The sequence below is a fragment of the Ciona robusta genome, chromosome 8 (assembly GCF_009617815.1).
Source record: "Ciona robusta chromosome 8, ASM961781v2".
NCBI classification, from domain to species: domain Eukaryota; kingdom Metazoa; phylum Chordata; class Ascidiacea; order Phlebobranchia; family Cionidae; genus Ciona; species Ciona robusta.
The window spans coordinates 4,246,663-4,267,164 of NC_143242.1; the positions used below are offsets into that span (position 1 = coordinate 4,246,663).

The 20,502-nt window shown below is 35.7% G+C and overlaps 6 protein-coding genes across 10 annotated transcripts; 4 read left to right on the forward strand and 2 right to left on the reverse strand.

Moving 5' to 3' along the window:
* Window positions 1–315: 315 nt before the first annotated feature.
* LOC149732488 (uncharacterized) lies at window positions 316–2,400 on the forward strand. Of its 3 annotated transcripts, XM_089883309.1 has the most exons (5): window positions 327–666; window positions 736–947; window positions 1,003–1,179; window positions 1,289–1,364; window positions 1,574–2,400. In XM_089883309.1, exons 2-5 carry the CDS (start codon window positions 858–860, stop codon window positions 1,576–1,578), a joined length of 348 nt encoding a protein of 115 aa, XP_089739435.1. In that variant the 5' UTR covers window positions 327–666; window positions 736–857; the 3' UTR covers window positions 1,579–2,400. The 3 variants fall into 3 exon arrangements, with proteins under 3 accessions (XP_089739433.1, XP_089739435.1, XP_089739434.1); XM_089883307.1 differs by lacking the exon at window positions 1,289–1,364 and having other exon boundaries at window positions 316–666; XM_089883308.1 differs by lacking the exons at window positions 327–666; window positions 1,289–1,364 and having other exon boundaries at window positions 684–947.
* On the reverse strand, window positions 1,768–4,949 carry LOC149732489 (uncharacterized). Of its 2 annotated transcripts, XR_016385575.1 has the most exons (8): window positions 4,762–4,949; window positions 4,542–4,681; window positions 4,355–4,489; window positions 4,203–4,299; window positions 4,033–4,143; window positions 3,908–3,944; window positions 2,630–3,594; window positions 1,768–2,533 (listed from the first exon to the last, which is right to left on the reverse strand). XR_016385575.1 is itself a non-coding variant. In XM_089883297.1 (7 exons), exons 1-7 carry the CDS (start codon window positions 4,793–4,795, stop codon window positions 3,375–3,377), a joined length of 774 nt encoding a protein of 257 aa, XP_089739423.1. In that variant the 5' UTR covers window positions 4,796–4,949; the 3' UTR covers window positions 1,768–3,374. The 2 variants fall into 2 exon arrangements, 1 of the variants encoding a protein (XP_089739423.1); XM_089883297.1 differs by having other exon boundaries at window positions 1,768–3,594.
* A 458-nt stretch (window positions 4,950–5,407) lies between these two features.
* On the forward strand, window positions 5,408–7,886 carry LOC149732490 (uncharacterized). The gene is made up of 7 exons (XM_089883296.1): window positions 5,408–5,611; window positions 5,892–6,031; window positions 6,084–6,218; window positions 6,321–6,417; window positions 6,609–6,719; window positions 7,213–7,249; window positions 7,320–7,886. The coding sequence occupies exons 1-7, from the start codon at window positions 5,578–5,580 to the stop codon at window positions 7,555–7,557; spliced, it is 792 nt and encodes a 263-aa protein (XP_089739422.1). The 5' UTR covers window positions 5,408–5,577; the 3' UTR covers window positions 7,558–7,886.
* A 41-nt stretch (window positions 7,887–7,927) lies between these two features.
* Window positions 7,928–10,787, forward strand: LOC149732491 (uncharacterized). Its single transcript, XM_089883303.1, has 7 exons — window positions 7,928–8,056; window positions 8,333–8,472; window positions 8,525–8,659; window positions 8,778–8,874; window positions 9,301–9,411; window positions 9,583–9,619; window positions 9,974–10,787. The coding sequence occupies exons 1-7, from the start codon at window positions 8,023–8,025 to the stop codon at window positions 10,188–10,190; spliced, it is 771 nt and encodes a 256-aa protein (XP_089739429.1). The 5' UTR covers window positions 7,928–8,022; the 3' UTR covers window positions 10,191–10,787.
* A 343-nt stretch (window positions 10,788–11,130) lies between these two features.
* Window positions 11,131–16,196, reverse strand: LOC149732492 (carboxypeptidase B-like). The gene is made up of 13 exons (XM_089883310.1): window positions 16,123–16,196; window positions 15,747–15,822; window positions 15,459–15,559; window positions 15,101–15,224; window positions 14,654–14,755; window positions 14,167–14,265; window positions 13,886–13,978; window positions 13,478–13,565; window positions 13,022–13,083; window positions 12,615–12,752; window positions 11,956–12,040; window positions 11,613–11,724; window positions 11,131–11,276 (listed from the first exon to the last, which is right to left on the reverse strand). Exons 1-13 carry the CDS (start codon window positions 16,185–16,187, stop codon window positions 11,195–11,197), a joined length of 1,227 nt encoding a protein of 408 aa, XP_089739436.1. The 5' UTR covers window positions 16,188–16,196; the 3' UTR covers window positions 11,131–11,194.
* On the forward strand, window positions 15,100–20,487 carry LOC149732493 (uncharacterized). 2 transcript variants are annotated; one of them, XM_089883306.1, is made up of 8 exons: window positions 15,100–15,230; window positions 15,705–15,835; window positions 16,744–16,879; window positions 17,257–17,377; window positions 18,159–18,263; window positions 18,519–18,624; window positions 18,926–19,053; window positions 19,662–20,487. In XM_089883306.1, exons 4-8 carry the CDS (start codon window positions 17,261–17,263, stop codon window positions 19,791–19,793), a joined length of 588 nt encoding a protein of 195 aa, XP_089739432.1. In that variant the 5' UTR covers window positions 15,100–15,230; window positions 15,705–15,835; window positions 16,744–16,879; window positions 17,257–17,260; the 3' UTR covers window positions 19,794–20,487. The 2 variants fall into 2 exon arrangements, with proteins under 2 accessions (XP_089739432.1, XP_089739431.1); XM_089883305.1 differs by having other exon boundaries at window positions 16,744–16,860.
* Window positions 20,488–20,502: the final 15 nt, after the last annotated feature.

The following is a 20,502-nucleotide window of genomic DNA, read 5'->3' on the forward strand; positions in this document are numbered from 1 at the left end:
CTTACACAGTATCTGCACACGAATGTAAATCCATAACTAACAACGACAATATTTGAATAAATGATGTCACTTAGTCTGCGGTATATAAATGTCTCATCTATTTTGTTCATTTGGATGCATGAGAAGGTTTGAAATGGTTTATAATTGTGGATACTAAACCTGTTAATAGTGGTGCAAGCACGTGTTAATACGTCAGCACTTATGTTTAGGTGGTTTATTTATCTCGTATGTTTTAAACTGGCTGTGCAAAAAGCAATTCGAATGGTAAATACACACAAGCTGTTACTGCTGCCAAGCACGTACTGTTAATGCATAGTATACTGAAGTGATAGTACGCTAACGAGACCACGTGACCACTTTTCACGCATGAGTGCACAGTTGCACTTCGCCCGACAGTTCAGCCAGACAGTGCAGTATAACAGTGCAAGGCAGAGTCCGTATATAAGCATTTTTATATGTTTATATACGGAAAAGGATCGCGAAAATTGTTGTATAATGTACAGTGACACATTTTTAATAGTTTAGCGAATTTGACTGATCGTTTGCGTAAAGAAATTACATTTGTAGCCAGATTGGAAATAATCATCATAGAGTAGCATATATACAATGGCCTCTGCTTAAACGAAAGTTTTCTGGACGACCTATTTGCTGATTCACTAACCACAGGTAGCACCAGATATAAGAATTTTACAAGTAAAAATCTCAGAACTTATGCATTGAGTTCTGATCTGGCAGATATTCAACCCACTGTAATTATTGAAGATTTCGGAAACAATTCTAATGCAATTCACTGCGTTGTAGCAGATGGATTAAACATCAATAGAGTATTTTTTAAACTTGTAAGTTCAACTGGGGGCATGGATTACGATTCTGTTCTGGTTGCCCCAAATCCCTTTTCAGAAGAACGGCCTATATTTCTTTGTTCCGATCCACCACACTTGCTTAAGGTAAACTACTTTTTTTCTTATTTCTAATTTTTAATATTCAAATATTTTTTTGTAGACTGTCAGAAATTCACTCTGTTCATCGGGTTTTACTGGTACTCGGTTGATGAATTATAAAGGCATGGATATTTTATGGCAACATATTGACCAGCTATACGAACAAGAACAATCAACCATGTTGTTATTTCGAACCCGTTTAACAAAGGCACATATTCATCTAAATCCTTTCTCCAAGGTAGATATTTAATAACATGCAATTTCCATTTGTGTGACTAATGGTGTTTTAAACTTGCACCTTCTATATTGTACTTGGAGTTTTAAAAACAAGTTTATTATCTTTTAAGATGAATCTTAAGCTGGCGAAAGATATCTTCAGTTTACAGGTGGCAAAAAACTTGGATTCTGTCCAGGGAGCTGAAGGTACAGCAATGTTTGTTTTGTGGCTCATGTTACTGAGTAAGTTACAGTAAATTTACAAATTTCCTGTAACTTACTCAGTTTACAAATTGTACAGTAATTTTCCCAAATTCTTAAAATAAACATCAATTATGAATGTGAAACAAAATGATATATCAAAGTACCCTTTTTCTGTCAAATATTTTTATATTAATTAGAATGTTTTTATTTAGCGTGAAATGGGCAGACGAATGCAAGACCCAGATATACATCAGTTTGGATATTCTGTTGCACACTATACCCAAAGAAAAGTTATCAAAAAAATTAAAGGTGGGAACACCACATTCGGAACCAAAAATATGTGGACCACTGTATGTGATGCTCCGATGCCCAAAAGAAAAAAGTTGTAACTTTTTTTCTTTTACCGTTTTTTTTTTTTTCTTTTACCATTTTTTTTATTCTATAATCCTAATATTGATCTCAAGGAAGGGCCTCTGTCCTGCTTTATAAAAAAAAACCTTGAGAAATGATGTATTGGGTAGGATAGCAGGACAGAGGCAAAAGGCTATTTAAATTTATGGATAACTTTTCGCTTCTTAAACTGTATACACATGATAAGCATAAGCTGAATAATAAATAAAACATTTATACTGCACTAACTGATCGCACCCAGAGCAAAACTCTTTTTTAAAGGTCGGTATTATAATAAAATTTTCGAAATACAGTTCAAACAAGAATAATAAAAGGGCAGGAAAAGAACAAAGAAAAAATAAAGCAATGTGTTAAAATAAAATATAAGCGTTCATATATTTACAAATGTGTGCCGGGAAAACGACAGTCGTTATAACACAGGTGTTCTGTTTCATACACCTCGTGACCATTCTCGATAATTGTGTTATTTATAATTTTATATGCTCCTGTTTAGTTAAAAATACTACATTAACTGCTGTCCTCTTCATCCCTATCACCATGTATATCCAGCAAATGATCGATAAATATTTTCATAAATGTTGTTTCCCATATTTTATGAAACACTGCATTAAAATCAATTTCCCTTGGATTTTTGTGTGTTTTCTTCACAGCAAGAACGTAGATTTGCTGGAGCACATACAGGTAGTCTGCATATGGGCATTTCAGCAGTCCAGGCACTTTCTCCATCATGTCAATAATTGCATTAGAATTGTTTCCGAAATCTTCAATAATTACAGTGGGTTGAATATCTGCCAGATCAGAACTCAATGCATAAGTTCTGAGATTTTTACTTGTAAAGTTCTTATATCTGGTGCTACCTGTGGTTAGTGAATCAGCAAATAGGTCGTCCAGAAAACTTTCGTTTAAGCAGAGGCCATTGTATATATGCTACTCTATGATGATTATTTCCAATCTGGCTACAAATGTAATTTCTTTACGCAAACGATCAGTCAAATTCGCTAAACTATTAAAAATGTGTCACTGTACATTATACAACAATTTTCGCGATCCTTTTCCGTATATAAACATATAAAAATGCTTATATACGGACTCTGCCTTGCACTGTTATACTGCACTGTCTGGCTGAACTGTCGGGCGAAGTGCAACTGTGCACTCATGCGTGAAAAGTGGTCACGTGGTCTCGTTAGCGTACTATCACTTCAGTATACTATGGTTAATGTAACTGAACTCACTTGCAATTTACTTTTCGATAACTGGCGTTTTCGTTGTATTCAAGTCTTCCAATGTGATTTCAGCTGGGGTTGGGAAATTTAGCAATAACGGTTTACAAAGAATGAAATTAAGAATATTACAAATCAAGAAAATGCAATATACATATATATTGTGGGTTGGGAGGAAACGAGACACGTTTGGCACATCAAATTCACTAATACTGATCGTGTTTTAAACAACCAACAACGGTTAATTGGAGTCGTGAGGATTCAGTTTCATATTTTTTGAAATGTGTTTTTTTAACACCGAACGGGACGAGAAAACAGAATAAAAGATCCCCATCTTCCCCACATAACTACATTTGATTAAAATAAATTATAAACATGATCATTAACTCGTCATTAAGACCATCTTTCCACCGTCAATAGTAATCAACTCTCCAGTGATCATGGTCGCCTTATCTGAAGCAAGGAACCTTATGAGGTCTGAAACTTCACTTTTAGTTGTTACTCGACCATGTAGTTTGGTGACCCCGTCTTTGTAGTAAAATTGTTGTATTTCTTCGGAGACAATTCCATTAAATATCTCTGTTTCAGCAATTACAGCAGGACTAGGGAAATATAGCCCTTTAATAACTTACTTCTCTCTTCGGTTCTATTCTATTAGGCTGAGACCCTATATAGGAAGACACACCAGGATATAGCCTACTTGGATTTATCTTTTCGGTGGTCAGTATAGTATACGATGCAAAAGATCATGAAGTTGTTGTTAAACGACAGACGTTATGACACACTATAGATAAAAAATGTACACAAAACATATAAGAAAATGGAACAATCGTTACATCAAAATAATACTTCACGTTGTGACATCAGACAACACTTCTATTTTTAGTAAAAATAAGTTATATTAACTTAGCTTACCACACGGCGTTACACCTGATTCCATTCTCGGCAAAGTCTACAAGTTAATATGTGTCAAGTGTTAACGTGTTCTTATTACGTTGATATAGTGTAAAGATTGATAAAAGCAAGGGCAATCAATTTACCTGCAGCTGTAGATTTTGTTAGATAGGCAGTAGAGGCTTTAGTCATGCCGTACAGAAGCAAAGGTTTTACATACCATTCACGAACCATGCTACACATGTTGACAATATTGCCTGTGAATAAATAACAGATTAATTTGGTTTTATTGACGCAGTTATACTAATAATTTGACCTTTGGTTTTGCTGAGATGAGGCTTAGCAAGCTTGGTTAGATAGATCGGCGCTTTAACATTAACGCTGAATATTTTGTCAAAGTCCTCACCGGTGTACTGCATTAAACTAGAAAGTTATACTTTATCTTAGCTTCATACAAACATTACTGACCGTATCTATATCGTAGTATACCAAGATTCCTGCGTTGTTAACTAAGACATCAAGTTGTCCAAACATCTTGATCGTTTCATTCATCAACAAATCCATATCTTCTTGTTTTCTTAGATCAGCTGCTACTTCCAATACCTGAAGTAAAGTTATTGAACAAACACAAGTTTCATGGAATCGTTGTATTTACATGCGGAGATCCATTTTCTTTGCAAACTTTCGCAACTTCTGTCAATTCATCTTTCTGGGATGGTAACCCAGTGATGCACAATGAGGCCCCTTCCTTTGCAAATCCTTTAGCAATCTCAGCCCCAATTCCAGTAGAACTTCCTACAGGGAAACACATAGGGCTTACTTTCCAACTTAAATTATTCCCATATCTCAATTACCATTACATTATCATACCCTACCTGTTACGAGAACAACCCGTTTCGTTGCTGCCATAGTATTCAATCTACGCCGTAGCCTATACTAAACTAAAAACTAACTAGCATTGCAAAACATGCATGACTGCTGAAGCGGAAATATTAAACAGCGTTCTTCTGTACTGCAACTAATTCTCGGTGGTAATTAAACCACTAAAAGTCACCAGCCACTGGCACCCGGTATGAAATTCAATATTTGTTTAAGGTTTGGGGGTAGTTTGTTTAACAACGTTACTGTTTATGACATTCGCTATACAAACATGGGCAAATACATTTCGTTGGATGGGCGGGTAAATTAATGGTGAAGTTCGTTACTTTACTGATAATTAGCAAGATACCTCTGAAGACGTATTTACAAATACAGTAACAACGCGGTTTCGAGATATTACGGTTAACAGATCTTTAGAATATCAGAAACACGGTTATTCAACAAAATTCGCTTCTTAATTATATCACACGCATAGTTAGTGTTTTGTTTAAGCGTGCTTAGATAGCAAATAGGCTACCCTCCGTCAACAGAAACCAACTCTCCAGTGATCATGGTCGCCTTATCTGAAGCAAGGACGCTCAAAGAATTATAAATCCGTATCCTCACGATTAATCGTTAATAATTGTTTAAAACACGATCAGGATGTTTAGATATTATGGGCTAAAGGTGTCCCGTCTCTCCCACCAAGCGGGACTCCGTGTGCATTGTACCGGAAAGTTTGCCGTCAACGCTGATGTCAGGCATTGTGTATTTACCCTCTAGCGCAAGGTACGTGTTCTTGGCCGTGCAGTTTATGATATAAACAAGTTAGAATGTCTCCGACTAAAAGAGTAGTTCTTATAACAGGTAAGGCGTAAATACTACAGATGAAAACAACTACTATTAAGTGTTGTTCCGTTCATATGGTAGACTTTAACGTGATGTACAGCATTACCATATCGCGGACAACCCGTCATGTATTGTATAAACATATGGCAGACCACGACACTATGACTATGTATTGCCTTTAATCCGAAATTAAATGCGTACCCGACGTAGCACGAAATGTATATAGGCTTATGAAACAGGTGCTTTCATTTCAAAATGACAAATATAAATTCAGTTTTAATTTAGTGTTTCCCAACAGGCAGTTCGAGAGGAATTGGTGCGGAAACTGCTAAAGGATTTGCAAAGGAAGGAGCATCGTTGTGCATCACTGGGTTACCATCCCAAAAAGATGAATTGGCAGAAGTTGCGAAAGCTTGCAAAGAAAATGGATCTCCGCATGTAAATACAACGATTCCATGACACTTGTGTTTGTTCAATAACTTTACTTCAGGTATTGGAAGTAGCAGCTGATCTAAGAAAACAAGAAGATATGGATTTGTTGATGAATGAAGCGATCAAAACGTTTGGACAACTTGATGTCTTGGTTAACAACGCGGGAATATTTATGGCTGCAGATTTAGAAGGGGTAAATGCGTTATTTTATGTACATATACGTCTATACCAGTTTCTTGTACATGTACACTGTTTTTTATTTGTGTGGTTTATGTTTTTGTTTTTACATCATCAGTACACCAGTGAAGACTTCGACAAAATATTCAGCATCAATGTTAAAGCGCCGATCTATCTAACCAAGCTTGCTAAGCCTCATCTCAGCAAGACGAAAGGTAGGCTAAAGTTAAAACTACACGCATTCACCTAAGTTAATTTATAACTTGTGATGAAGTGCTATATCATTTTCAATTAATATATTTTCTTGTCTTGGTTTTTTATCCATACCATGTTTTAACGACTTTTTTATCATTTTCGTCTCTCAGTTGCGTTCAAAGAGATAAATAAACTGATGTTTGTCCCATAGGTAACATCGTCAACATGTGCAGTATTGCTCGCAAGAACTATACACCTAATATATTGTTGTACGGAATGACAAAAGCATCAGTCGCGTATTTAACCAAGACGACTGCCGCAGGTAAAAATTTTGTTAATATTGGCTTTATTAACACAAATGTATATAGTAGGGTGGGGGAAGATGGGACACTTTTTTATTCGATTATCTCGTCCCATTTGGTAGTAAACAAAGAACATTCAATGAATTATAAAACCGTATCTTCACGACTCCCATAAACCGTTGTTAATTGTTTAAAATACAATCAGGGTATTTAGACATTATGTGCTACAGGTGTCCCATCTTCCCACACTCTACTATACCTAATATATAGTAGGATGAGGAAAGAAGGGACACCTTTACCACATATTATCCAAGTATCATGATCGTATTTTAAACAATTAACCCTGCCTACGAGAGTCGTAAGGACACGGTTTTATAATAATTCCTTGATTGTTCTATGTTTACTGTCAAATGGGACGCTAAAATGGAATGAAAATGCGTTCATATCTTCCCCTATTCTACTATATATACTGTATGGTGTTTAACGATAGGTATCTACTCTTTTTCAATCCAGATTTTGCTGCGAATGGTATTCGGTGCAATGCTGTAAGGTGAGTTGACCAATTATAACCGTAAAACAGTGCTAAACCTATTATAAACGAACATTCATTATATACGCAGCCCAAGCGGCATGGATACCAAGATATTTGACAACGTTTTCGGCAAAGAACATATTACAGCTTTTCTGGAAAGTCTTACCACAAAACTACGCGATCGTTTGGTGGAAATCAGTGAAGTTTCAGACCTCATACGGTTTCTTGCTTCAGATAAGGCGACCATGATCACTGGAGAAATAATCACCATTGACGGAGGTTTAATGTTGTCGAAAATTGCTGGTCTCAAAACAGGACATCAGTAACTCTGTGTGCTATAATGCGAGTTTGTTGAATGAGCGTGTTACTGATATTTTAAAGAACTATTAACTTAAACGTTGTAGTTACGCGTATGCTGTGCTATACTGCGCTTCTAGGAGCCCCGTGGAAAAAGGCTTGCACCTCGTCGCGCTTTAATTGGCTTCTCCTTACGCCATAACGTTTTCATATGTCTCTTTCCAACTAACAATAGACTTGCTATTGTAGTTATGGTAGCATACAAATGAGCTACGAATGTTGTTGCTGGTTATACTACAGCGCACCGCATCATAATAAAGTACAGCTGTATATATTGGATTGCAGCGTATAGCCTACAGACTCAGTGTTTTGCAAAACTGTAAGCGATACTCTGTGTGCATTGTACCATGAAGCTTGTGGCCGCGTGGTCTGTGCTGTGATATCTCAGACAATATACGTATTTACCCACAAGAAGTTTACGTGTTCAGATTGCAATGTCAGCGGCTAAAGTAGTAGTTCTTATCACAGGTAAAGGCGTAAACTGCAGATGAATAGAAGTTCACCCTAGTAGTTAATAAGAACGTATTGTTCAAATAGGATGGCAGACTTTAACGTTTATGTATTAGATTTGGCAAACTAAAACGATGTATTGCGTCTTATCGGAAATCAGATTCGTGCAGATGTTTATCACGAAACTTAGATGTTTAAGAGTTTTTTGGGTGTTTACTTTTAATTAATCTGAATATCGCTTCAGTTCTATTACATCTGTATTTAGTTTTTATTCTTTTTAGTGTTTCCCAACAGGTAGCTCGAGGGGGCTGGGTGCGGAAACTGCTAAAGGATTTGCAAAGGAAGGAGCCTCATTGTGCATCACTGGGTTACCATCCCAGAAAGATGAATTGGCAGAAGTTGCAAAAGTTTGCAAAAAAAATGGATCTCCGCATGTAAATACAACGATTCCATGAAACTTGTATTTGTTCAATAACTTTACTTCAGGTATTGGAAGTAGCAGCTGATCTAAGAAAACAAGAAGATATGGATTTGTTGATGAATGAAACGATCAAGACGTTTGGACAACTTGATGTCTTGGTTAACAACGCAGGAATCTTTATGGCTGTTGATTTAGAAGGGGTAAGTATTTTATTATATACGCTATATGAAGGCACGTATGCATGTATATATTCGTGTTTTGTATATGCGCCTTAGTTAAAGGTTTATGTTATTTATGATACTGGTTTTACAACTGCAGTACACCAGTGATGATTTTGACAACATATTTAGCGTCAATGTTAAAGCGCCGATATATCTAACCAAGCTTGCTAAGCCTCATCTCAGCAAAACTAAAGGTAAAGTTCATGTTACACTCAGAGGAATATTTAACCTGTGTTTAAGCTGCGTTTTACATCAGCAATTTAACATTTTCCCTAAATGCTTTATCCATAGCGTGTTTTAACGACTGTTGTTTTTATTTCCGGCTTGTTAGTTGTTAAAATAAGGTATTCGTTATAATGATTGAAGATATAAAGTTGGTTGAGGTAAGATGGTCCATGTTTTTCCATAATTCTCTTCCCAACTTGTAGTCAACAAAAAATAAAGAATTATAAAGTCGTATCCTCAAGACTCCAATTGACTAAATATTAATTGTTTAAAACACGATCAGGTATTTTGATATCATGGTAAAGATGCGCCGTCTTCCCCGACAGTAGTATGACATACGCTAGCGATGCCCGCCTTATTCTACAGTAATATATAAATTCATGTTTGTCCCATAGGTAACATCGTCAACATGTGCAGTATTGCACGCAAGAACTATGTACCTACCAGATTACTGTATGGAATGACAAAAGCATCAATCGCATATTTAACTAAAACGACTGCAGCAGGTACAACCATATATTGTGTACGAACATCTCTTTTTTTTACGACAGGTTTCTACTTTATAGAGAGACGATATCAAGAAGCATAAATCTAACATATTGTAAACATCATCCGCTGTCGTAATTATGTGATAAAGGTATCCCGTCATTTCCCACCCTATAATATTCACATTTCAGATTACGCTACGGACGGTATTCGGTGTAATGCTGTATGGTGAGTTTTTAATTGTAATTGAGAAACACTGGGGTAAGATAGATACTTTCAGAACATAATATCTTATATTTCTATATCATGTTTTTCTCACACTTTTAAATCGTAAGCCAATAGAGACCTTTTTCACTTTAAAGGTGATGACCGAAATTCCATGTCCTTTATTTGGCGTACTATACCATAGTAATATACCTATACTGCATAGAATAGACACTATACGAAAAACTACAAAATCAGTCACGAAAAAAGTCGATAAATGTTTTACTGCGAAAAAGGTCAAGGAAATGAAACAGTGACCATCTTACCCCACCCATTAAAACGTTTTGTTTTATAACCGTATACATTAATCTTATACAGTCCAAGCGTCATGGCTACCGAGATATTTGACAGTTCGTACGACAAAGAAAATATTGAAGCTTATCTAAAGAACACCACCACAAAACTACGTGGTCGTCTGTTGCAAACAAATGAAGTTTCGGACCTCATAAGGTTCCTTGCTTCAGATAAGGCGACCATGATCACTGGAGAGTTGATTACTATTGACGGGGGATTTTTGTTGTCAAAACTTTCTTAAAATTCCGAGTAATGGTGACAGTTATTGTGTATAAGGTAACTTCCAAAATTAAAAATTCGAGTAAAGTTTAGACAACTGATGCGTTTGCTAAAATACTGCTTTATGCAAATTTTCTGCAGTATTCAAGATGATATCGCATAGTTGCTATACGGTATTTCTTATTATAATCAAGGGGTACCAGTTTTAAAGAGATCAATTTGCATTGACATCCTCCCCGCACAACTATAAAATTTGCCGAATCTTGTTTTAAATTGTGGCAAATGTACACCCTAAGTGAGATTTGAACCTGGTCTTCTCAATATAAGCATGTGGTTCCCTGCTGGACATTTTAAGACCTCAAGAAAAAGTCGAAATCTTGCACCTCACGCTTTTATTCTCGGCACGCAATTACGCCGTTTGAGTCTTGCGCCAATTATCAGTAAATTCACATTGCTGTAATGGTATAGTATGTGAGGTGTGGTTTATATTGGCCTGTTGCGCCATGCTAGGAAGTTTTGTTTTTGAGATCAAGTGTTTAATAGCATAAAGCGGATTTTGTTTTGTTTTTAAGTTCGGAGGCCAATAGTCAATTAAATGTTGTATTGATTAAATATGAAATGTTTTAAGAAGTCGCATACCTATTTAATGTAGTTAATATGAAACGTACTATGGCTATGCAGCAAAAGCAGTGGTTCCGAAATTTGGTATACGCGTGCTGTGACACAGATTGTCTACTAACATTAAAGATAAGTGAGTGCATGTTAAACAAGTAGTAGAATATGGTATAGAAAATCCAACTTTAAACCTAACAATGTAGCTCTTATATGCACGTACGAAGCACTATGCATATCTCAACAATAAAATGCAAGTACCATTGAGCTATGTGGTGTTCAGCAAGCAATATCATCACTGATTGCCTATTTACATCGGAAACGAAACTCCAATATTAATTACACGGTAATTTTTGTATGAGTTGATTTATTTTATTTTCCCAATTACATTACGTTTTGCATTATCAGTGATATTTAGTTGCACTGTCCGCTGGCAACAGCTTGAGCCATGACCAAGAATGCCTGGTAGCTTTCCTCGGCTGTTGGCCTGATAAGTCTAAAATATTGCGTATGGTTATATTGGGAACCAAAATGAAACTATTGTTAATATTGGTATTTATATTATTTCACTCTTTCCACATTAAACGTCATCAAGATATTATATTTCTTTGTGTGGCTTATACGTCTCATGCACACTGTCAAGTTATAACATGGCGGGTGTCTTCTTATACCAGACACAGGTTGTGTATTTATACAACTCATGCTCACTGTCAAGTTATAACATCGGTATCTTCTTATACACCAAACACACATTGTGTATTCATACAACCCATGCTTGCTGTCGAGTTTATTACACATGTGTATTGGTCTACCTTGCTCACAAATCGTTTACCTTTCTGGGAGAACGAAGCCGTATCTTCCAGTATCACGAAGTTCTGTAGCGAATGTACATTTGATTCCACTACCATCGTAGAAATAGTCAGCTGTGCTGCCTGATGCGACGTCTATGTGGATATAATAAATAACGTTGCAGTTTTACGCGCCTAAGAGATCTAATACCAGAGATTCGAAATTATGTAATGATTCAAATAAAAAAATATTGCAAAAAAATTTAAAGAAGATTTATTAAAAAAATAAATCTCGGTTTAAAGTGTCTCGTAACTGCCGGAACGCCGTCTCCCGTATGATAGAATTCTAATTTAAATACATAGAATACTAATTTTAATACAACTTACAGATAGTTGTGGAGATTTGTCCAGCTTCGTAAATCATACCATGTGTTGCTTGGATTGCAGCAACGCTGTCTTGTGCGATAGAGTTCTGCAAAAATGTAAGTTAAGTTAATCGACTCTGGCTTAAATTCAAAATGTTCTGGCAAGCCTTTCCGAATATCTTAGAAAATCGCTTGTGTGTCGTTTTTTATTAGAAGTTTAATTCGTATTGCGTGTATTGACAAAAACATATGATTTTAAATTGCATGTACCTGTAAATTGCACTTTTAAACAAATTACAAGTATAGGGAGGTTGTTCATACTAGGTGACAAGCCTCTTCTACCAAATTTAAACTTTTATTTTTATAGTTGATGTCCTTGTCGAGGACTTGATATTCAAACCAGATTTGGTTCATTACTCCAAAATGTTACTAAACAATCACGGTATTATATATATTAGAGTGGGGGGAAATGGGACACCTTTTCATTCTATTTTCCTGTCCCATTTGTTAGTAAACAAAAAACATTCAAAGAACTATTAAGCCGTTTTTTTTCACGACTCCCATAGACTGTTGTTGATTATTTAAAACACGATATGAATATTATGTGCTCAAGGTGTCCATTCTTACACCACAGTTCTATACAAGTAACCAACATTAGCGTATACAAGTAATACTACTTACCATGGTAAGGAAGTTTGCTGGTTTGCTGGTGGTGTAACCGTATGGGAACATCCACAATTGACTGTATGAGTGAACATCAACGTACATTTTGACGTCAGTAAGACCCTCAACAAAGTTCTTCTGGGCTAAAGTACATGGCTGCAAAGTAACATTGTGTAAGTTACATAAAAGTCATGAATTTATTGTTAAATGTGTCTTGTTTATTCTCGCATGTCAGAGCAACGACATTGGTTATAATACAGGTGTTCGGTTTCATACACCTCTTTTCCGGTTCCTATTCTATATGGGTGGGGTTTGAATGTCATGAGTCCTAGGATTTAGGCTCAGGATTAGCCCAATATCCCAGCAGTAGCCTAATGCTCGTGTCCGCTTACGAAATAACACTTACTCTACAAATATATCCCTACCTCTGAGAAAGGTGCTGGGCCACAGTAGGTATCACTGCATGGACTGGTACTTGAGCCAGGTCCTGCATTCAAGTAAGGAATTGGTAAAACTTTAAACTATTGGTAACGAAAGTCAAAGCAACATTTTGACTCCTAAATTCGTACTGAACGTGATCTGAATGCATGAATGAATGAATGAATGAATGAATGAATGAATGAATAAATGAATGAATGAATGAATGAATGAATGAATGAATGTATGAATGTATGAATGTATGAATGTATGAATGAATGAATGAATGAATGAATGAATGAATGAATGAATGAATGAATGAATGAATGAATGAATGAATGAAAGAATGAATGAACTAATGGGTGTATACAACTGGCATTTTGTTCTAATTTTATGTCATGTTATTCTAGAGACGTTGAATTAACCCAGCAATACCAAACAATACATGGGACATCACAACTCACCGCAATGGTTAGCATCCCAGTTCCTGTTGGGGTCAACACCTACGCAAAACCCGCCGTGTGTGCTTCTTGTCTTTCTCCACATACGGTCCTAAGTTATTGAAACTTTATACATTATTGTTCATAATGCAGATGCATCAATACCACGGTTTACTTTTCATTCTACACACCCCTTAAGTCCGTAAAATATATTCAATGCTTCTGACACAGTATATTTTTTAACCTTTCATGGTTTGTGAGCCCTTTAGAGACGCTATGACGCTGATCCGCCAATACAACACCAACATCAATTTTACCATGTTTACACATGTTACTTTAATCATTACTTTGTAAAAATCGGCCTCTAAACAAAAAAGGCCGTGGGCCAAGTTCTGTAAAAATACCTACTGCTGTAGGAAAAGGGGAACTTACATTTGTCCAGGTGTAGGCGTAACCGTCTGGGTTGGAAGATGGGATGAAAACGAAGTCAACATCTTGCAACACACTTGGTGGGGAGTCGACAAGCTGTAGAACAAGTTCAGGTCAGTTAAGTTTTAATGCAGTATTTTTTGTTGCTAGACATACGTTGTGCAATCTTAAACCTCATGATCACTGTCAAGTTACAACATGGGTGTCTTCTTATACCCCAGACACACATGGTGTATTGGTACCCCTCATGCTCCGTGTCAAGTAAAATGTACATAGGCGCTTACCCATTGAGCTGAATACATACAAGTAGCTGGAGTAACCCATTCTCTGGCGTGGATTCCACAGTTAATCACGAATTTTGGCTTACCTGGTCCACTGCTGATCTACAATGAAATTGAAATGGATATTTAATTTTTTTACTGCGATAATTATACCTGAAACTAACGATGTCAATTTAAAAGACTGTTTCAGTTTATATACATTAGGTTGGGGTTAGATGGTCCATCTTCTAATTTGCTTTGTTTGTCGTCCGATTTAGTGGTTAACAAAAATATTTACAGAATAATATACTACCGTATATCCTCGCGACTCTAAAAACGTTGTTAATTAACTTTTAAAAACACTATTACGAAATATGGGGTATTGTCTTTCCTAATCGTGTTTTTGTGGCTGTCATCTTGTTTTAAAGTATTACAACCCAGGAAATATGGACAAATTATTTGCGAACCGTGTTCGTCTCACCCCACATTATTATAAGCTAGGCCATCTCACCGTTAGAGCTTTAAATTGTCGTCCTTCAAATGAAGTACCAACAACATCTGCTGTTGCCAGGCTGGAGTAAGCTGTTGCGAAGTCGTCGATCCATTGTTGGATCTGGAATGCAATTCAAAAATTGTAACCCGATAATTAAGCTAAATATAGGTAGCATGCTGCATGCTCGTAGGTGTAGCAAATGTATGCACATTCCAACAAGCTAGAAAACTGTAAGCTCAAAAACGGGCACAGTTTTAGAAAATAAGATTATTTTTTAAACTTTGCGGCCATCTTACCGTGTATAAGAAACAACGCTGCCAATAGTTTAGTTGTATTTCTTACAAATTTGATGTGCATGACCTAGTCATCACTACTAGTGTATTATGACTATTTTTTTTAGTAAATAACAATATATCTTTTAATTTTCTTATATTTCTGCACCAAAAGAACTAATTGTGACATTACCTCTTCATATGTGTGGTAGACCTCGTAGTCGAATGAAGCAAGGTCTCTGCTGGTTGGACGGTGTGGTCCACGTTCGGCTTCTACGGCAGCTTGGAGATCTTCAATAAAGATGCTGTAGTCAACTCTGAAGGTGAAGAATTGTTTTCGTTATGGTGTGTGGCTATTGTGGTCATGGGCTTACTGCTATAGTATCTTCGTTGTTTTAAAAAAAAATCAAACACTAAAAAATTCGCATATTGGTAACGTGTGCATGAAATGTATGATATAATACACCCGTGTTGTAAGGACTGTCTTTACTCTAATGATACTGGATCGAGTTAACGTGACGTATTTAAGGTTGAATATTTGTCACCCTTACCTGAACCTAGTCAGAGCAACTTTGAAAGCGGTGATGTCTTTGGCGGAAACATGAATGTCAATTGGTCGGTTCATGCCACGGACATCACTCCAGAAGTCCAACTATTATGAAATGATAATCTTGCGTTAGCGGTATATTTTCTATCTTTTCGCTGTAAGATATTGAGGTTTAGCCTTATAGGTCTTCTACTGATTTGGCAGCTAATTTATTTTATCATGCAACCTATTAACGCATTTTTTTTCGTAGACCGCCATCTACGTCATAGGCAAGAACTGACGTCATACTTACGTCATAGATTGTAGAAAGGTGTTCAATGGTAGTGATTTGGTCTTCACGTACTGGAGTAATACGAAGGACTTGGTCACTGTGGAAATGATGTATGATTACAATTCATGATTATACAGTTTATGGTATGGTTGGGGTAAAATGGTCGATACATCCTTTAGATATAAGCTTTACAGGGGACCGTCCTATAGAATTAGGTTGGGCTTCGTCTTTAGGTGAAAAATACGCGTTCCGAAAGCGTTGGTCATTGAATTCCAGCCGTCTACTACACCGCAAACTGCCCACACCCTATTTATGAGCTACAGTATTGCGGTCTGCGGCAGTACACACACAGTCAATACGCACAGTAGTATATACACATTGGCTAAATAATACTTACCCGTGGTAGGTGCGCCTTGCGGCCACAGTAGCAACGATAAAACAAAGTAAGATACGAAGTTGCATTTTCCTGGATTGGTTTTATGCAATGAAACTGTGGCCCGTTGAGAACGGTATTTATACTTTATTAATCGAGTGTTATGGGAAACCACAGGTGTTGCGACGTATCTAAGTTTATATTTGGCCTGACTGAATTAGTTTGTAGTAAATATTATGCCAGCAGGCTACCAGATGTTATTTTCCCGAGTAGTTTATGTTGGTTCTGTTGACTTGACTTTTTGACCGTATGTTAGCGCTGCAAATGCAGCGGCATTAGTGAAGCCACTTTTCTTACCTTATAACTATAGCGTATTAATAGCCATATATGTATTATATAACACGTCTTTGGTCAATGGGAGGTTTATTCCTTTGTTAGTTCGTAAATATACCGCAAGCATTATTACAGTTTTTAGGGTTTAAATCAAGTATACACTACTTCTTCACCAGGATGGCTGCACTAATTCGGCAATTCGTCATACCCGTGCCCTTATTGGCATTTGTAGCATATACGAATATACGACTTAGTGGGCAGGTATTCTTTCATATTGATAAATTGACAATGTTAGCTCTTTGTACATTGCAGGAAATACGGGAGTACAAATCTGAAGGCGACATATGCACAATGTTTGCTATGCTTACCGCAATCGACACTGCATGTTGAACAGAGTCGGTACACGTGTTGAAACCCGGAGTCTAATGGGTAAAGATTAGGTTCTCAGGTTCATTGCATAAACATAATTTTTTTTTGCTGTTTAAAATAAACACAAATCAAATCTTTATTTCTAACTGCCAATTTAAAGTAAATGGTATTCATTGTGGCCAAAAGTGTATTAATCAAATTGTACATTTACGATTACATAAGCAAATATAAGACTTTTGCTGGATCGGATTAGAGTCGTATAAGCACCTTTCTGTGGCTCTGATCGGACTAGATCGGAGTTTGTAGTCTGGACTCTGGAGAATACAAATACATATATAAATACGATTACTTACGTGCCCAACCAAAAATTCCAGCATGTCCCATTTCAAAGAATTGGTATTTACTGAGTTTTTGCAAATCGTTGCAAATCTTGCCTATTTTGTTTATTATCTGCAGTGGTATGGGCGCATATGCAAGTTTGTTTGGCGTAGAAGATAGCCAGACTGTTAAAATAAAGCCAAACAACCCAAAGTGGCTTTTTAAGCATGCTGAAGTTTGTGAAATGCCTTTTTCTGAGGTAAGTTGAAAGTTACGGTATAAACCACGTGCTTATAATTATGATTTAAAGCTAGCTCTTTGCCATTGCATTGTTATACACACGAACACATCTATATTTGTTATTGCAAAACTTTTTTTTACATATTTTATTTGAAATTAATACGTTTTAAGTTACCAATATGCAGTATATAAACAGTTGGTAAACACTAAACAGTTGGTAATATTAGTTATTGTATAGGCCTACTCTAATCCCTGTATTTGGTATGCGGATTCAAGTCGTATGAAACAGAACGCCATATTATTATATTGACTGGTTTTGTCCTGCCTTACAAGGATAACAGTCACTTATAGTTACATTCGCTCAAGTTACTCAATCATTCAATTAAAACTCTGAAACTTTATTCTCCGGCGCCGTGTCGTAGTGGTTAGCACGCCTGCCTGTAACCATTAGGTAATGGGTTCAAGGCTTGTCGCTGCTACCATTGTGGGCGTATGTGTCCTTGAGCAAGACACTTAACGACAATTGCTCCAACCCAGTGGTCACTAATGGGTTGTCCAAATTATCAGCCATACATAAAAAATGAAAAAATCCAAAAAAAATAATCACCCACAAAGTAACATACATGGTAACTCGTAAGCTGGCACGAGGTGTTAAACTCGTGTGATAACGACTGTCGTTTTCCGGTCTCGCGAGGATAAAGTAAGTTACATTTTTCATTCATTTATTACATCCCTACAGTAGGATAAGCAAAACAATTAAATAGTCTAACGTATGTCTTATAATATAATATATACCCTAGGTACAACGATGCTGGAGAAGGTTTCAGGTTCTTGGTGCAAATAAGAAAGGAGTTCTAACCGTTGAAAGTCAGATATGGAAATCAAATGATAAATTCATTCAGCAGGTTTAGTTTAATACATTGTATAATTCATAATAAAAACATAGTGTACGAAACAGAACATGCGCGTTTGTCGTCTTATAACGACTGTTGTTTTTTTGGCTTCATGAGAACAAAACAAGTTACATTTATTCAATAACCTTCATTCATTCAAAAAGTGTTTTGTTACTTTGTAAAGTCTTTGTTTTTTGCTCATTTCATGCACCTTTATAACTATATAGATATATACATGCACATAAAGTAATGTTAACTTTATAACAGACTTTGAGACAACTGCCTTGGTCAAACAAAGGAATTCTAACATTTCAAGTTTATCTAAAAGTTTGTAAATGGTTTAATCAAGCTGATGAAATATTAAAGTTAAAAGGTAAGTCTTATGTAAGTGAATACATCCAAGATAGCAAGATTGTTTTATTTGAATGTTTTGTTCTTGTTTCTTTTGTTCGTTGCTCTACTATTGTTACTAACACTCTATTTAGGTAAAGGTAGTCCGGTTTCTGTTTTTAAAGTTTAAACACTTTTTATTAAACTGGTAACAATTAACCTAATTTAAATTTGTAAAATAGTAATTTTACAAAACCAGTTTATTTTTTATAAAACACTTGATTAATTTTATTCTGTTTTGGTAAAAATTAAAAAACATTTATTGAATATTTTTATATCACCAGTGATCTACGGATTAATAAATCACAACCAACCACTAGATGGTGAAGTTTTACAAAGGATAATTGCGCTCCTATATCCAGAAGAATCTCCTGAAAATCTAAAGAATTTGGTTGAAACTTTTATAGAAAAAGTGAGTGGGGCTGTTCGACAAGTTTTGTTATGTTTTGTCATTTTTCGTAAATTTAGGATAAGATTGTTAAAATGCATGTTGTAATTGTAGATGCCATACTTTAAGGTGTATATGGTCTCGGTTAAGAAAACTCTGATTTTATTCAATGATTTAAAGTATCTGTCCGGCGCCAAAGCACAGCTGGTTAAGTGGTTAGCGCACCTTATTCTAACCTAGACGTAATGGGTTAAATGCTCGTTGCGTCTACTAAGTGGACATATGTGTCCTGGGTAGACACACCTAACAGCAATTGCTCCAACCCAGTGGTCACTAATGAGTTGTCCAATTTACCAGCCACACATAAATTCTCCCGAAACATAATCACCCACAAAGTAACATACTTGGTAACTTGTAAACTGGCACGAGGTAAATGAAACACAAACCCCACTTTAATGACCCTCGTTTTCCAGCCATGTGAGGATAATGTAAGTAACATTCATTTATGTAGTAGTATACGGGTAATGGTCAAATCTTATCTGGCCCAAAACTCTGGTCTTATGGCCTGTTGCACTGCAAGACCTCACCTTTGTAAAATATAATCTTTTAGTTTAAGCCTTACTTCATCTCAGGTTGATTATAAACACCAAGGAGTTATAGATGAAGAAGAGTTCATTGAATTCGCGAAACAAATCCCATTTGAAGAAATGTCAGCCATGCTTCAGTTTAATATTATTCCTCAGGATTTAGAAATACCAGAATAGTTCTTGAAATTAATTTCCATATGTTAATAACGATGGCTTTGTAAAGTGTAAGCCATTAAATTAATGTAACGAACTGGTAACTGCATTACCAATCCAAACCTTGAGACCTATGCAGTTATTACACTGTGAGAATTATTTTAGATTTGCTTGCTTTCAAAACTTAAGATTAATTTGTTTTTAATTTCTATTGTCTTCCGTGTAATTTCATATATATTTATATATTTTTAAGTCCTATCATTTTTAAGTCAAGTCATATTTTAAGTTATATATTTATATACTAACCTTACTGTTGCCTTTATAATAACCCCATATTGTCCTATTTGTACATTTTACCTTTTTAGTTCAATATATATTATTATTAATATTATCTAGAAGACTAGAATTATAAGTATTTAAAGTTGCTTTGTTTATTATAGTTGTTAATAGATTGTAGTTTTCCTATTTTGTATTTAAATTTTAAGCCCAAATTACTTTAGTTTTGCATTTATTACTTTGTGCCGATTTTATCTAAACCAATTTAATCTCTTGTTTAAATATAATTGCAACTGTTTTAACATTGAATATTGAAATATGCATTGTATTTTTAACTCAAATTTAAGATTTATATATCTGTTTATTTAACTCAATTTTAAATAGCCCCAAGAGACCTATTAAGCCCAAATTTTATGCCAAGTTCTTGTTTCTGCATATAGAATGTAAGGTTAGGGAA

Bases quoted from the DNA above. Each gene is read 5' to 3' on its own strand.
- LOC149732489 (XM_089883297.1), bottom strand. From the start codon at position 4,795: ATGGCAGCAACGAAACGGGTTGTTCTCGTAACAG. The intron at 4,682-4,761 runs GTAGGGTATGAT...GTTTCCCTGTAG, and splicing joins ACGGGTTGTTCTCGTAACAG to GAAGTTCTACTGGAATTGGG. The intron at 4,144-4,202 runs GTCAAATTATTA...ATTTATTCACAG, and splicing joins TCATCTCAGCAAAACCAAAG to GCAATATTGTCAACATGTGT.
- LOC149732490 (XM_089883296.1), top strand. From the start codon at position 5,578: ATGTCTCCGACTAAAAGAGTAGTTCTTATAACAG. The intron at 5,612-5,891 runs GTAAGGCGTAAA...GTTTCCCAACAG, and splicing joins AAGAGTAGTTCTTATAACAG to GCAGTTCGAGAGGAATTGGT. The intron at 6,720-7,212 runs GTAAAAATTTTG...TTTTCAATCCAG, and splicing joins AACCAAGACGACTGCCGCAG to ATTTTGCTGCGAATGGTATT.
- LOC149732493 (XM_089883306.1), top strand. From the start codon at position 17,261: ATGGGCGCATATGCAAGTTTGTTTGGCGTAGAAGATAGCCAGACTGTT. The intron at 18,625-18,925 runs GTAAGTCTTATG...TTATATCACCAG, and splicing joins TGAAATATTAAAGTTAAAAG to TGATCTACGGATTAATAAAT. The intron at 19,054-19,661 runs GTGAGTGGGGCT...ACTTCATCTCAG, and splicing joins TTGAAACTTTTATAGAAAAA to GTTGATTATAAACACCAAGG.
- LOC149732491 (XM_089883303.1), top strand. From the start codon at position 8,023: ATGTCAGCGGCTAAAGTAGTAGTTCTTATCACAG. The intron at 8,057-8,332 runs GTAAAGGCGTAA...GTTTCCCAACAG, and splicing joins AGTAGTAGTTCTTATCACAG to GTAGCTCGAGGGGGCTGGGT. The intron at 8,875-9,300 runs GTAAAGTTCATG...TTTGTCCCATAG, and splicing joins TCATCTCAGCAAAACTAAAG to GTAACATCGTCAACATGTGC.
- LOC149732492 (XM_089883310.1), bottom strand. From the start codon at position 16,187: ATGCAACTTCGTATCTTACTTTGTTTTATCGTTGCTACTGTGGCCGCA. The intron at 15,560-15,746 runs GTAAGTATGACG...ATTTCATAATAG, and splicing joins ACCTTTCTACAATCTATGAC to TTGGACTTCTGGAGTGATGT. The intron at 11,277-11,612 runs GTAAACGATTTG...GCAATATTTTAG, and splicing joins GGCTTCGTTCTCCCAGAAAG to ACTTATCAGGCCAACAGCCG.
- LOC149732488 (XM_089883307.1), top strand. From the start codon at position 858: ATGGATTACGATTCTGTTCTGGTTGCCCCAAATCCCTTTTCAGAAGAA. The intron at 948-1,002 runs GTAAACTACTTT...ATTTTTTTGTAG, and splicing joins ATCCACCACACTTGCTTAAG to ACTGTCAGAAATTCACTCTG. The intron at 1,180-1,573 runs GTAGATATTTAA...GTTTTTATTTAG, and splicing joins ATCTAAATCCTTTCTCCAAG to CGTGAAATGGGCAGACGAAT.